Source organism: Chroicocephalus ridibundus, chromosome 2, assembly GCF_963924245.1.
Source record: "Chroicocephalus ridibundus chromosome 2, bChrRid1.1, whole genome shotgun sequence".
In the NCBI taxonomy this organism is placed as follows: Eukaryota; Metazoa; Chordata; class Aves; order Charadriiformes; family Laridae; genus Chroicocephalus; species Chroicocephalus ridibundus.
Genome location: NC_086285.1, coordinates 22,040,618 through 22,056,975, shown reverse-complemented (window position 1 = coordinate 22,056,975; position 16,358 = coordinate 22,040,618). Strand labels below are relative to the sequence as shown.

General features: G+C 36.4%; 1 protein-coding gene across 1 annotated transcript in view; it reads left to right on the top strand.

Moving 5' to 3' along the window:
- MALRD1 (MAM and LDL receptor class A domain containing 1) overlaps nucleotides 1-16,358 on the top strand; it is a 263,637-nt gene that overhangs the window by 100,859 nt on the left and 146,420 nt on the right. The window contains exons 22-25 of the mRNA XM_063323881.1: nucleotides 1,847-2,003; nucleotides 5,437-5,547; nucleotides 6,441-6,654; nucleotides 12,203-12,450. Coding sequence (XP_063179951.1) covers nucleotides 1,847-2,003; nucleotides 5,437-5,547; nucleotides 6,441-6,654; nucleotides 12,203-12,450 — 730 coding nt within the window. The remainder of the gene's footprint in view (nucleotides 1-1,846; nucleotides 2,004-5,436; nucleotides 5,548-6,440; nucleotides 6,655-12,202; nucleotides 12,451-16,358) is intronic.

Sequence of the window (16,358 nt, the reverse complement as noted above, 5' to 3'; positions counted from 1 at the left end):
TTTTTTTTTTTCTCTGGTGTGACACCAGGGGAGGCAGAAGCAGTACTCTGCGTAACAAGCAATGAACCAGCCACTGATTCGCATGGATTTTTGAAGGGCTGTTTTGTGTCAATGGCTATTGCTAGGTTTTAATTCTCCTATGAAGCAAAGATTTAATGGTCTTAAACATTAAGAAAGAGAAAGAGATGGAAAATTCTTTTCATGTGAATATATTCTTAAGCTCAACCACAGGTTATAGGAAGAATAAGGAGATACCCTATGAATTTTTTTGCCCTGGGCAAAAAGAAGATCAGGCTGTTTGTAGTCTATCAATCTGTCACTGGTCATGTTAGAAACAAGTTGCTGTATACGTGATTATAAGGATGAGTGAATTAATTAACAGACTTCAGATCCTCAGAGGAAATTGCTGTGTGAGTACAGGGATAAATTTTATCTGTTTCTAGCCTACTTTTTATTATGTGCTATAGTAGATAGACCATGCTATTCTTAAAGTGAATGAATATACATGTAATTCAGTCTCTCCTTGATTTCCAGAGTACCTGACTGTCCTTGATTAATGTGTTAAAGTATTTTGTGATTATTGAGTGTAAATTTTTCTATACGGTAAATGTAACCTATGAGGTTTTTTTGTAACTTTGCAGTGATAAACCTGTATGTGTCAAATTCATAGTTATTTTATCACACAGATCAGTACATGTCGAGTTCAATATACGCACCACAATCTGTAAATTGTGTCTAGATAAATAGTGAAGATATTTTTAAAAATTTTATAAAATGTTTTAAAGAAACAATTTTTTTACAAGATTTCAAAGAAACTTCACTTGATCATTGAAAAATTAGCTTTCATAATATTTGTTTAATACTGTGGGGCTGCTGCAGCAAAGACTGCATCAAACTGAGTTCTTACCACAGGCACCAAAGTCTTTTAGTCCTTTAGACTGCTCTAAGTATAAAAACTATAGAGGGGGCTAGTAAAAAAAAAATAAAAAAGTTCTTGAAATCCGTATCATTGAAGCCCTGACTCTTCCCATTCAGCAGGACTTTCAGTCTGTGAACACCCTCTGGGCACCCCGCGTTTCCCTTGGCAGTGCTTCCTGGGCACGGTCACTGCTTTCTCACAGTTGCAGTGGTGCAACTTTATGGAGCGGTTGCTCAGAGCTTGGCCAGACAGGAAAACTGAAAAACAAGGAATGCCTAATGCCAAGACCTTTCTAAAAACGTAGTTCCCATCATCAGGTTTGCAATCCCTTGTTGGAAAGGTTCTTTCTTTTGAGAAGCACTGAGTGTGTATCAGCTCCACTAAAAAGAATAGAATCTTATCTTCGGTGAACATCAGTTTTTTATTTTGAAAAGCAAGGTTTTCAGGAGCCAAATCTTAAGGCACACAAAATACTAAAACTGCACTTCTGGACTTTCTGTACACACAGAGTCTGATGCTTACTGCAAAGCCAGCCGCATCTTTCCCAGCAGCTCAGGAGAAAGAATTTCACTCAGTATCTTGGATTTTCTTGACTTCAAGCCAGGCTTAAACCTTCTGATTTCCCTGAGGAAAGGAGGGTGGGGGGCACAACACCCAGAGGCCCTCCAGCCCTCACCTATATGATCCTGTGGGTCAAGGCTGACTTCAGCTCTGTATTTTGTCATGCCAATCTCTGATATAAAAATACTAACTGCCTTTTCAAGGGCTTTTTGGGATTCAGGCTACACACTGATAAACTAAAAGGCATCCAGATACCCAGACAGAAGACGCTATATCTGTATAAGGAGACAGTACCACTTTAACTTTAGAATTTTATTTTGATTAAAAGTTCTGTTTTAATAAAGAAAAACTTTTCTCTCTGAGCAGGTGTACTGAAGAAGGCTGGTATCTGTTTGCAGACAGCTCGAATGGAGAATTTGGTGACATCGCTGACATCGCTACCCCAGTCATCTCCCTTACGGGGCCCAAATGCAAAATTGTGTTCTGGAACCACATGAATGGTTCAACAATAGGTTCTTTGGAGGTGCGGAGATGTTCTGTGTTCCGGGTTGCTTGGGTTTTTTTACTGCCTGAAATTGCTGTGAGAAAATTCATGCCTTGTCATTTAGTTTCATTAAAGCCTAGGCTGCTAATAAATGAAAACAAATAATTGCTAGCACTTCACTGCTCTCAATATGTTATGATCTGCAGGAAGCGTTAGCTCAAGTAAGCTGGGGAAAATGTAACTTTCTACAATAATCAAAAACTGTGGCCTTTCTAAATATACTGTGGCTGGAACTTCCATACAAGAAAAATGCTTGTGCTGCACAATAACCTTTGACACTGAAAAGCATCAGTAGATATATGGACATCGAGGTCTTTGGCTGAATGTGGGAACATGAAAAAAAGAAGTAATTGTAATAAAATTTGCTGTAAAATTGTATATAAACAGCTTATTCCTCTGAAAGCTTAACATATATCTTTCAGAGGTTAATTATATTAATGTAAGCAGCATTGAAATATTACTAGGACATAACCGTAACAAACTTGCTTACCCATACCCTTTTCTTCACTACAGTTAAATAAAAGGACTTCTGTAAAGGAAATTCAGCAGCTTGTAGATTAAATGACTGACTATAAAGTGGATGAATAAAACAGCAATACTGTTCTCAACAATTTTTTTGCCACGCATCTGAGTAATCATAACAGGATTTCCCATGAATGTTACACAATAACTACAGCATCTGAAGTGGATTGAAAAAAACCCTCAGGATAAGTTGCCCAATCACCTGTATCAAATTGGGTGTAGCCAATATGTGTGAATTTAATTGTACAAATAAATTCTCACTAGCTTGGTTACTCTGAATAACAAAAGGCAACTATAACAAAAAGCTGGTAGAATTCAAATCTTTCAAAGATGAAATTAAAATATATGTTGACATGAGAATGGAAATCTAAGATGTGTTGTCCTTCACCCCGTGCATGTGACTTGATAGATATTCAGAGGAAGCACGTTTTGCATTTTCTTGAATTTTTCTTAAACAATTTTTGAAGATATCACTGTATTTCTCTCAAGTAAGTAAAGATCTTTCTAGGCTGCTTGGCAAGTAGTCAAATTTTAATTTATCAGATTTAATGGGAAATCAGAGTATAAATATGATTTGTCCTTAGTTTTAAGACTTGGGACAGATCAATTTGCTTTGAGACTTGTTTGCATGTACTCCATTGTTCTGGGTTTCTTTAGAGTGTAGGAACCCATGTTAGTTGGAGTCAAGTCTACAGAGTATTTTGTAGAAATTAGCAGCAAATTGTATGGAACCATGCCCAGTATTACGACCAAAAAGGGCAAATGCATGTAGATATTAATTTTTTCTCAGTTTCAACACAGGGAACTACAATTTCCCTCTATTCCTTAACTTTTTTTTTTCAGTTATAGCTTAATTGATTTTAAGATGTACCAAAGGAAAATCATGAAACATTTGCATTTTTAAAATTGTATGTAATTAGCACTTTTAATTGCTTAATTAAGCAATTAATAATGAATATAAAATAGCTCAGAATATAAAATTACTTATGTAATTTCTCATTATTTTTTTCTAAAGGTGCTAAGTACTATATGAATGTGAATCTTTCTGTGCTTAAAAATCACTAAAGGCCTTTTATCCATCTCTTCCCCCAAGACTACCACATTTTTATTTAATTCACAAGGTTGGATTTTTTTGCATGTTAGTCTGCGTCCATGCTGTCAAATGTCATGTAGGATGCATTGAAGACTTTCCTGCTGTCTGCATGAATGTCTGTCTTCCTGTGGTTTTATGGCTTTCTTAAGCATTGATTAGCTGTGGCTTTATTGGGCCACCTCAGTTTGAATATTAGTTGAAACCATTTTTCTCTGGTTTCTGCCCTCTGATTTGGCATGGGTAACTCTACCAAAGTATTAGGTGAGCTTTTTCAATAACTTGTATTGTAATTGAAATGCATAGGGCTTTAAATTGCATGAGGGCACATGGAAGCTTTGGATTTTGATAGCAAATAAATTTATGGGCATGTTTAACTCTAAAATTATAACCTTTAGCATGATATGATAGAAACTATGAATTTCTGATGAAGGACTTGGGTTTATAATTCAGTAAGTAACTCACAGTGTATGTAAAATTATGTATGTATGTACGTGTCGACAGTCACACACATTTATATCTATAGTCAAAGAAATATATAATTTGTATGTGAGCGTAAGAAAAATCTTTTCTTATTTAGCACCATTTATTCTCACAAATAATATCTTTAATCCCTGTTTCTCTCCAATTTATTTTTTCCCCTTAGAACTCATGTCTTCTGCAGGCAGTTCTTGTCTATAAAGCCAGCTGTCACTTTGTTTTTTCTATTCCATTTAATATATTACACCTGTTTCTCTTGCTCCTCTGGAGTGAAAGCTCTTCAGTGTGAGGATCTTCTCTTTGCTTGGCAGAGCCCACCTGTTATGCAATATCATATACACTCACAGGACTGCATAAATTTTCAAAAAAATCCTTTTTCTTTCATTAAGATGAAAAATGCCTGGGCTGCCCTAAGAAGATTACACAGAGTAGCAATAAATCCTTGAAAGCAGAAGTGGTTCAGGCAACTGGTGAACTGATATTTAGCTCTGCGAGTACTGGCTGGAGACACAGGTTGATACACTTCATCAAACACCCATCTTTCAGCTCAGTTGAATTTGGATGCCCAAGAGGTTGGAGCAAAACATATTTAGGACTTCGTGCTCAGGTCAAAAAGTCTCATCTTTGCCCAATTCAGTGACTGTTCACAGGGGTAAGGGTATTTGAGAGTCTTCCACTGTCCAATCAGATAAAATTTGGTCTTTAGAAGAAAATAACAAGTTTTTTATTTGTAGAAGAAAAAATTAATACATTTTTCAGTAACTCTTGTTGTTAGTGTTTTTTCCTTTTTTTACAAATGGATCCCAATCCATTAATGAGCAATTTTTATTTGCGGCTAGCCACTCTGGATAAATTAATGGGATAAGTTAGTCCAGGTAAGATTCTGGACTGATTATACTTATGAGGAGATAAGAAAACACTGAAGCATTATTTTCTTAGAATAGTTGTTTACACTGGAAAATCCTTTTGAGTCAGATAGGACATTAAGAAAAGGTTCTTCACTAAGAGGGTGGTCTATCACTCTAACAGGCTCCCCAGGGAACTGGTGACGGTACCAAGCCTGTCAGAGTTCAAGGAATGTCTGGATGATGTTCAAAGTCATATGGTTATTTTTAGGTAGTCCTGCTAGGAGCAGGGAGTTGGACTTGATGATCCTTTTGGGTCCCTTCCAACTCCAGAAATCTATTATTCTGTGATATTTAATGATGGTATAGGGATAAGTTGTACAAGATACTCTCGTATTTTTGTATACAATTAAGGAACCTAAAGTGAGTCGGTAATAAAAAGATTTTTTGTGACCTAGAATTATTTCCTTTTTAGGTACTCTGTAAAACCCGTAACAAGACTTCTAAACTGTGGACTCAAAGTGGCAGCCAAGGTCCCCAGTGGAACAGAGCAGAAGTGTTTTTAGGAATTCGTTCAAATTTTCAGGTATATATTCCTATGTTATGTGCTCTCTGCATAGCTGGCTTTAGGTACTTTTATATTATGCATTCTTCACCTCCTCATTTCCCTTTTTGCTTCATACACATAGTGTACCTCCCCTTTTGAATAACAAAATAATTTTGGCTGGCCGATCAGTTATCTGAGCTGACCACAAGGTTTTGGAAGTTTCTCACTCCCCTTCAATCTCAGACTGATATACTTTTTTTAAGATGGAGAAGCCTTTCTATCCTTGAATCCAATTCAGGATAAACTATTCCGCTTCCTTCTCCTTAATGTGTAGCAGTATTACATCTGGTTTATGAAAAAAGAGTCTTGAGCATGATGTTCGCTTTGAAATAGGAGCTGATTCCTAAGCCTCTTAGAGATACTTAGTCATGGGTATACCATGCTTAGTTGTATCTCTATAAAAAAAAACCTAGAAACAGCCAGAAACGAATTTAAAAATGTGTTACATTCTCTGGTACTTCCGTCTTGGATGGCTTTTAATGAAACTTTAACATTCTTTTTGCATTAATGAGAATAACTGGTGAATGACTCGGGCTAGTCTTTTTCATGCTTACTTTGCAGAAGTAGATGGAAGCCTTGCTATTAATTCAGGAGAAGTGGGGACTAGTACCGGGCTTTGTTGCTCATTTTCTTCCCCCCCTTTTCTGTACATGGTTGATAGTAGAAGATGGTCCTTCAATAACTGTAGCGACAAATCTGTACAAGCAGTAGTACAAACTTTCATAGGGCTGTGCTATGACCGTAAGAACTGACCGCTTCCTATTTCAAGATTCGCAAGGACTGTCATAGTCTGTGTTCTGTTCATGTTGCATGTATAAGCTTTTGTATATCTTAACCATGTCTTACTGTAATAGCTCCATAATTTTTATTAGGTTGTTTTCAGGGCAAAACGTGGTGTCAGTTACATGGGAGACGTGGCAGTGGATGACATTACCTTTGAAGATTGTTCCCCTTTGCTCATCCCAGACAGACCTTGCACATCAGAGGAATTCACATGTGCCAACAAGTACTGCATCCCAAAGGATAATTTGTGTGATTTTGTAAATGATTGTGCAGACAACTCAGATGAGAGCCCTACTATTTGCAGTAAGTATGGTAGTTTTTTAAATATAATTATCATAAATAACTGTGCCTGCTGTGAATTGTTATTACTTGGAATACTTTTGGCAGCTCATCAGCTAAGAAAGCAAACAAGAAGGTAATAATTTAATTCTAGTCCTTGGCTTTTAGGGATTTTAAATTACTATTATTTAATCTGAAATCATATGATAGAAAATAAAAAGAGCTGTTAGTGAATTTCTTAAAATAACTCAGAAAGCAGCTGTCTTTAAAAGCATAATAAAATTCTCCTGTTTTCCATATGAAAAGAATGTATTAAGGCTGAAAAAAATACTTCAAGCATAATACCTTTGGGATATGAGGGACCTACATCCTTTGATATTTCAAGGATTGGCAGGTATCTTAGCAGATCATTTTAATCTGAATACTGTACAATTTTGGTTTTACAAGAGGTATCAAGAAACAGCATCTGTAGTATCAGATTCAAAGAACGTTGTTTCACATCAAACGGGTTCTCCTCTGGAGAAATGGATCACAATATGTCATACTAACATTTTTTTCTACTACAGTTGTGGGAAATGCTCACACAATCAAATCTGAACTGTTTGGTACTGTATGAACAGTTGCCTCATTTTTATTGAGATTATGAATACACTTTACCAAATTCTCAGTGAATACAATTCTATGAAGCAAAGGTACGCTCCTATGAAGCTAAGGTACATGGCAAAGGGACTGTGTTTTACAAATTATTTTCATACTATTAACGGTGATTTCCAAACCAGGAATAGCATGCCCTCTACAACTACCTGAAAGGAGGTTGGAGAGAGGTGGGTGTTGGCCTCTTCTCCCAGGTGAATGACAGGACCAGAGGAAATGGTCTGAAGCTGCGGCAGGGGAGGTTTAGATTAGATATTGGGAAGAATTACTTTACTGAAAGAGTGGTCAGGCACTGGAACAGCCTGCCCAGGGAGGTGGTTGAGTCACCATCCCTAGAGGTATTTAAGAAACATCTAGATTTGGTACTTCAGGGCATGGTCTGAAGGGCAGAGATTGTAGGGTGTTGGGGTTTTTTTGGGGTTGTTTTGTGTGCGTGTGTGTGTATGGTTGGACTCGATGATCTCAAAGGTCCTTTCCAACCATGAAGATCTATGATTCTATGTCACTAAGCTATGGATGAGTTCAGATCCTCTGCAACTACAAATGAGGAGTATATCAAGTCGGAAATACTCATTTGAAAAAGATTCTCGTTTTTTGGCTTTTATTTTCTGAACTACTTAAAAGCTGTTTACCCATGACTTTTTTGAGTTTTATGGATTGTCTGTATTTCCCATGAACACCATCAGCCAAATAAAGACTGAAGCATCAGGGGCAAGATGGTTCAAACAGGCTGATGGGATTTAGTTTTTCAGTGCCCTAAAGTAAGTATTTAATTGTGATTCCTCATTGGAAAAGAGATGAACCGAACAGTCCCACAAAGAAAATGCCTTCCTGTGAAGTGATTTTTTTACTTTATATTTTTAAGTTTAAATAAAAGTAAAAAATTCTTTAAAAAAGTTAGGAAAAGAACTTTCCTGACTGCATTTTAACAGGAAGCTTTACAATGAAGTATTAAGGAGCACAGGAATCATTACTGGGGTGAAACTTCTGTATCAACATGGATTTTGCCTCAGATAAAAAAATAATGCCATTTCATAATGTCTAATTGTGCTGTAAAATGCTTAGTGACCAATTATAGCTTTCTTTGTTAGGTCTGGGAGTGCTTTATTCAATAGGATTTTCAATAAGTGTCAGGAATTAGACTAATTTTTATTTCCTTTTTTCCTTTTTTTTTTTCCAGTTTTGAAATAGGTATGCCGCTGTAAAACTCCAATATGCTCTGGAGAATTTGAGGATTCTTTTATTGGTGCTGTCTCTGCCTTATATATTTAATAAAGTAGAAATACATAATATAGGACTTGCTGAAAATACACTTAACAGAAAAATGCTAGTTCTGTTTTCACAGCTTTTTCATGAGGCAGGCTGCCTCTGAAGAGAACATAATGATAGGAAGCACATGTTTCCACTCTTTGTGAAGATTTTTTCATTCCTTGCAGCCATCAGAGAAGAGTTGTTTCCCTCACTGTTGAAGCATAGAACCACAGCTTGAAAACCTCAAACTCAGAAGCCCAGGGAAGGCTTTAGCAGGACAAAGCACGGTAGACCAAAGCATAGGAAACCAGAAATGAGCGGTTTTGCCCAGACATGGCAATTGTGTTTAAAAAACATGAAAACTGTACGGCTTCAAGACATCTCCATAGTACCTTTTAGCAGTAGGCCTTCCTTGATTGCAAGCTCTAACTGTAGATGTTGGTTGCTATGTGGACCAAGAGTCACCATATTTTAGTTAACAAAATATTTCTGCACCATGTTAAAAGAAACTAGTCCCTAATGTTTGTAATATTTCTGAACCTCCAGAATGTTAATAGGACTATGTCACACAATGATACTCACCATGTCTAATTAGAAATGTCTAGACAAAGCCAGTGCTGCTGAGATATAAACTGTGCCTCATAAAGCTGTTAAATTACTGTTGCCTTGGTTTTATTTGCTTTGTAGAGGGCTCTTTTTAGTTACGTGCACGATGTCAGTGCTGTAAAATAAGTCAAGTACACATTTTAACAGATATACTGATTCATCAAGTGTTTAGAAATTATTCTATTAGGTACTGAATGAATGATCCTTGCTCAGATTTTTCTTTAAATATGTCACTAGTAATATTTTCTTACTACAAGTATATGAGAACAAAATAAAACACAACATTGCTGGATAGGTAATGGGTGGTAGCACTCCTTCAACCTTGTTCAGAAACTGCCGGGGTTTGCTTTCTGCTGCTTGAGGGTTTTGCTGTATCAGAGGAAGGTGTCTGAGGCAGCTCTGGTTAGATTAAGTTGGGCAGGACTCCTTGAAGTAGAAAGGGTGTTTTATGAGATCTAGTAAATTTAATTTTGTGAAAAAGGCTGTGGGGCAGTAGTGTTTTCCCAGTCTGAAATATGGATTAGTGCCAGTGCAGGTGGCTGTACTTGGTAGGTGTTTGGTTTTGTCTGAGCTTGGTTAATGCTTGGTTTAGCTCATCAGTGTGCTTCTGAAGCAAGTCTCTGTTATTCCTGATTATTATGATTTGGTTTGCGTCGTTGAAGTGTGCTCAAGCATATGAACTAGGTTCCTTTCATTAGAAAAATAAATTGAAAGGTGAGCTTTAGGAGGACGTCAAATGTATTCTAACCACTAATGGTCATTCAGCCCACAGGATCAGCCTGTACCACCTCAGTCCTCTTTCCTCCACTGCCCTGCTAAATGCTACCAGGTCCTCAGCATCAGGTGTTTTGCTGTACAGATCTGCTCCTATAGCTCTGCACTTCTTGTTCATCTAGGCATAACTGTTGGGAATAATATGCCTTAAAATAGTTTAAATTTTGTTCCCTTTAATTACTTGGTTTATTACAAAGATTCATTAGATCTTTTGTGATCAATATATGATTCATAAACCTACTGTTAAGTGTTTTTAAATTATTAAGCTCTCATCCTGTAGACTAATTCAGCAGCCCTGTGTCACTGCTCTACAGACAAAAGGATTAGCTTTTCTTTTGTACTTCATTACTAAAAGTTCACAGCTCTTCACAGAAGAGTCTACTGCGAAAGATTTAATACACAAGTACACAGTCATCTCCTGTAACTTGAGCTTCTAAGCTGGCTGCCTAGGTTCTCTTTTTCATCAGTGCAGTGACTCACTTCCAGGCTGAAGTTCATTTAATTTAAAATTGGTTGTTTGAGTTAGATTAGATAAATTGTCTTCTAGATATGACTATTTTTCTTTGTTGAATATAGAGATCCTACAAGGACATCTAAATTTAGATTAGGTAACACACAATTTATAAAGCATTAGCAGGGATGTTCAGTACTCATGCCTTAAGGTCTTGATTCCTGAAAACATGCCTTTAAAACAAAATGGTCAGTTGCATGCATGAATTTCATTGACTCGAGATGGAATTTGTAAGTAATTGAAGGAATTTAACTAGGATCATGAAATACGAAGTAACTAAATGATCATACAGCAAAAGATGAGAAGTGACAAATTTTATGGACAGTTGCATTCAGTTGAGGTAAACTACAACCTATGTTTTCTAATCTTTTCATTTAGCACATCAGGTTTGGGTTTTTTTTAATTATTTCAGATGGCAACGTATTTGCAGACAAAGGTAAATGATAGTGAAGCTATTTTTGCGAAACAGTCCATATTTTTAAGAAAAAGTTTCTAGCTTCTTTGCCACCCTTACAACCTCCACAAAGAAAAAATCCAAGGAAGAAATCTTTCATCTGATTTCAGCCTGAAATTTTAGAGGTAGCTGTCTGTATGGGTTTGGTCCATGTGTAAACTCCATGGATTTTAGCTCCTTGGCCTCATTACTGAGGCTTCTGACCAGCTGCTAATTAAAAAAAAAAGCTACTTTTAAGTGGCTGAACTTTATAAGACCCCAGAAGAGGCTCACATTCTGTTTACATTTTACAAGAGAGCTTTTGTCATGTCTTATATTGTCAGAGCAAATAATCCATACAGCTTCCAAATTTATCTTCAAAGCACTTTCCTTTCCAGCAATAATAGTAGGAATATTCAGGGCACAGTTGAAAGTCTCTTGAAGGCTCTGCCGAAATTCAAGCTTATTTCAGCAAGTTTAGTCTTACTTGGTAATCATTATACTGAAGTTATAGATGCATAGAGGAAAAAATTATACGCAGCTTAAACTTCTGGAGTGATGCAATGGTCTTAACCTTAATTTATGGGGACAGCTGACTCACCATGCTGGCTATTTCAAGATTGGAAAATCGGTAAAGAGCATGCATGTTGTTTCATACAAAAATCAACCAAAATTATGACAGCTTTCTCTTTTTCTAGGCATTAAATACAATTTAAGGAGAAATGTTTATAATCATTTATGTTTGCATATTGGCTAAGAAATTACATGTGTGAATTCTTCTGGAAACAAGTAAAAGTAAACTAACTATGGGTGTGATTCAGCTCAAAGTTAGCACACCTGCATTTATGTTTTACCTATATGTGTCTATATGGAGGTTGTGTCTTTATGGTGCTCAACATATCCATTTGGATGGCTTTCTGTTCCCTAAATATAGGCATTTATTATCATTTTCACCTGACCTTAACGTGTTGCTCCATAAAGTTTTCTGCAGATGTCTTGGTCACCCTATGGAGGGCACCAATTGACCTTTGCCTGTAAGACCTTGAAGAGCCATTCAGCTTGACCTAAAATAGATTGCTGTATTTGGTTTCTTTTATACTAAGGACCCTGGTGACTATAATGGGATTACAGAGATGTACCTCAGATATATTCAGTTTTGTCCTATCCTTTTATTATATCCTAGAACATTAAAAATGATCTGTTTAATAAGATACATGGATATTATTTTTTCTATAGAAGCACTATTTTTCCTTTTACGGATTTGAGTACTAAGTTGTAGTATAAGTACCTAATCAACTTCTTGACAAAAAATCTCTTTTCATGTGTGTGCAAATGTCTTTCAGGTACATCTATTGGGCATTGCAATTTTGAGTTTGATCTTTGTGGATGGAAGCAAGATGAAAATGACGATTTTGACTGGAACCTCAGAACCAGCAGTACCAGAATAATGGGCACTGGCCCAGCTACTGATCATACATTACAAGACCCATCTGGTCATTATATTTTTATAAGGAGTTCATTTCTTCAGCTGCCAGGACAGAAAGCCAGGATTTCTAGTCCTGTCCTAAGCAGAAGGAATAAAGACTGCAAGGTATGTGGGGGTGTGGTACTATCAGGAGTGCAGAATTTTATTTCTAGATTGCACGAAGATAATATTCCTAAATTGAATAGAGATAATCACTGAGATATTTCTTAAGAAAAAATGAACATGTTGCAGAAGAGTCAGGGAAATAAGTCATAAGGAAATCTTATTTCCTTGAAATTATAAGAAAGCGTGTATCTTGTTGGGGGAGAAGAATGATTTCTTTAAGTAAATAGGTACTCTGGGAGATTCAGATGAAGCTGACAGTGAATGCAGCGTCCGATTTAGAATATGTCTTATGTGACACCAGACTTGAGTAGCATAAAGCTATGGTAATGGTTTGTGATTTTATGGAGAAAATGTGTATAAATACAGTAACAATTGACTTTCAAAGAGTACAACTGCGAATGGAAGGATGTGTGACAGAAGGCTTTGTCACCAACTCTCCTCTAGAGAATGGAGAAAAATAAGCCTTTATTTTCCAGTACATTACAGCACAACGATTTGATCTTTATCATTTCTCTGCAAACCCGGATTAAAAAGTTTTCTAGTTTTGATATATCTTTTACAGCCTTTGTTAAAATGGCAAGATGTCGTTTCATAAGACATGTTTCAGAACATATCTATCAGAATCTGCTACAGGAACAACATGCTGAAAAAGTGAATTTTCCAGAAAGTTGAACTATGCGTTACTTTGAGATGGTATTTTTATGAATTTTCACAGTCTTTAAGTGTCAAGGCAAAAATGAGTGGTATCTCAGTTTCCAACATCAGTGTCAAACACAAAATGGAAGTTTAAACATTAATAATTGCCAATAATTCTAATTACTAATCAAATTAGTAATAATTTAAAATCAGTAATTACGAATAGAGCTACCGAAATATCTGTATACGTTATTTACATGGAGAGGAATATTGTGCATAAATGGAGCTGCTGTGAGAGGGAAAGTGGTACTTTTAGCCTTTGGAAAATTAACAAAGGAAAATTTATAGAGACTTTAGAAAATTAGCGAGGCAGGATTGGTTTAACATTTTCAGGGAAAATTTGGGAATGGGTTCCCAGAACTGAAGAAGTGATCTGGAAAAAAACTAAGCAAACCTAGTGGGGGGAAAAAAAAAAAGGTATTAGTATATGAAGTTATTTCAACATTTGATTTGATATGAAGGAAATAATATCTCAAATAGTTAATTAAGATCTAAAACTTCATCCTAACAGATCAGACAGTCCCTAAAACTATTTTACTCCATTCTGTGAGTTATTAGAGTTGAAAGAAAGTGTGAACAACAAGTGGTCTAAGTCGTATGCCAGCCTAGAATCTAGAGTAAAGAATTTTGGAACTACTGTGAGTAAAAACAACATTCAGGCTATTATTTTGCTAATTATTTTCCTATTAACACACGAAGATCAGTCTAACTTGGCAACAGAAATGTTTGTTGGCTGTCTGCTTTACCCAGTTAAATAAGGTCAAGAGCTCTCTAATGATCTGCATAAAATAGCCACGTTGCTCTCCAGCATTTGGAGCATCTTCACTACCAATGCCACACTTGGAATTCTTACTCCATCTGTTTGTTGGAGATACTGGTCTAGTAACTTGCCTGAGAGATAATACCAGTGTCTTTATATTTATGGAAGATATAAAATTTGATTGAGTTTCTCCTGTAAAATAGGATACGTAATAATTTTGCATTAGGTTTTTGTCCTCATTTTGGAAGTTCACCTTTATACATCTATCTAATAACTAGCTCCGCCAAGAGGATAATCTTGGTGAAGATAAGACATTTTTTTAAAAGCCTTTGAATTGAACTGATTGTGTGATCACCGCACTATGGTCATCAAATGAAGGTTGCCATAGACTGAAATAGTCCTAAACAGTTTTACTGTATATGCAGATGACATCTCTGTTCAAAATGTCCACTCATTTGCCTCTAGGTCCATTTTTCTCCTACTCACTACTCATGAGGAAAATCAAAAGTCATAAAGAGTTTGTCTGACACTTGGAAAGAGTTCTGCTTATGCTTGGGATTTCTAAGCAGTTCATTTGATTGAAATCTTCTGGCTGTTTGAAAACTCTCAGAACTCTTTGTAGACAAGAAAGTCAGGAAGTACTAAACATAAATGTATTGATTTTACGATCAAAACAAAGCTCTAGTAATTTCAGTATGTCAGGAGCAAAACTTAATCTAGCCATTATAAAATATCATCAAAATTTGAGCCATAAAATTAGTTACAAACACAACCAGTTGTTATAATCCTTTTAGTTTTCAAAAATCTATGATAAATTCTTCAGGATAGACCTGAAAAATTAAGTAGCCAACTGGTGGATGCCAAGATCCAGAGAACCTTGGAGAGCTAAGACTAGAGAGCTAGCCTATGTTCTGATGCGAAGCAAATTAAGTACGGGAATGAATATTTTACATGCATTGTAATTCAAGCCTGAGTAATGTGGATCCCCAGCCCTGAAATGGCTTGGATACATGCTTAAAATCAAATTTGTGTATGACTGTTATCAAGATGATGTTGCTACTATATAATATATCTAGAAATGAAGTAATAGAACAGAGGAACGGCATGTTGACTTCAATACACAAAATTATTCAGTGTAATTGAGATAAGGATATTGCAAATAAATGTGAAGTTCAGAAAGTGATGTTGGGGGCTGGGGGGGCGGGGCTTGTATGAATTCAATGATCATAAAAGAAATGCAAACATACAAAATACAGTCTGGTAGTTTTGAAAAGAACTGCAGTCAATCAGGAGCAGTGTGGTGGGGAGTTCTATGAAAATATTTGCTAGAATTTAATTACAGTTAAAGAATCAAACAAAATTCAGCAGTAGTAAAAAGAAATAGAAATTGATCCTAAAAATGTGAAAATCATGATATAGTATAGAGATATACACGTATATTGAATAGGCTAACCTCATTTAAAGAATGATTTTAAGAGAAACAGACTAGTTTCCTGCATGACAGGAAATATCTCCATACAAGAAAACTATATTTCATAGAATCATAGAATGGTTAGATTTGGAAGCAATCTTAAAGATCATCTAGTTTCAAACCCCTTGCCATGGGCAGGGACAGCTTCCACTATACCAGGCTGCTCAAAGCCCCGTCCAGCCTGGCCTTGAACGCTTCCACGGATGGGGCATCCACAACTTCTCTGGGCAACCTGTGTCAGTGCTTCACTATCCTCACAGTAAATAATTTCTTTCTAATATCTACTCTAAATCTAAACCGAAATTCTTTCGGTTCAAAACTGTTACCCCTCATCCTATCACTACAGGCCCTGATCAAGAGTCCCTCCCCATCTCTCCTGTAGGTCCCCTTTAGGTTCTGGAAGGCTGCTATAAGGTCTCCCCAGAGCCTTCTCTTCTTCAGACTGAACCCCAACTCTCTCAGCCTGTCTTCATAGGAGAGGTGCTCCAGCCCTCAGATCATCTTTGTGGCCCTCCTCTGGAATCATTCCAACAGGTCCATGTCCTTCTTATGTTGGGGGCCTCAGAGCTGGACGCAGTACTCCAGGTGGGGTCTCACAAATGTGGAATAGAGGGTCTGAATCACCTCCTTAGACCTGCTGGCCACTTCGTTGCACAGGAGACATTCCGAAAGTTAAAATAATAAAACTTTCAAAAGAATTATAACACAAAGCCCTTGGTGGTTTTACTAATCAATAATTAGAGAAAATCAATTAAAATCAATTAAATAGATATTTGTGAGTTTTTTTGAAAAAATAATATATTTATGCAATACAAAAGACTGCAGAAGCCTATGAAATCCTATAGCACCAGGTAACATAAAGGGACGTGACTTCACATTTACATGGGTGTCATAATATTCGCTATTAATTTTTTATAGCTATAATAAATAGGATAGAGTTTTCATTCTTTACGGCTTGTGCTATGCATACGACTAGGAAGA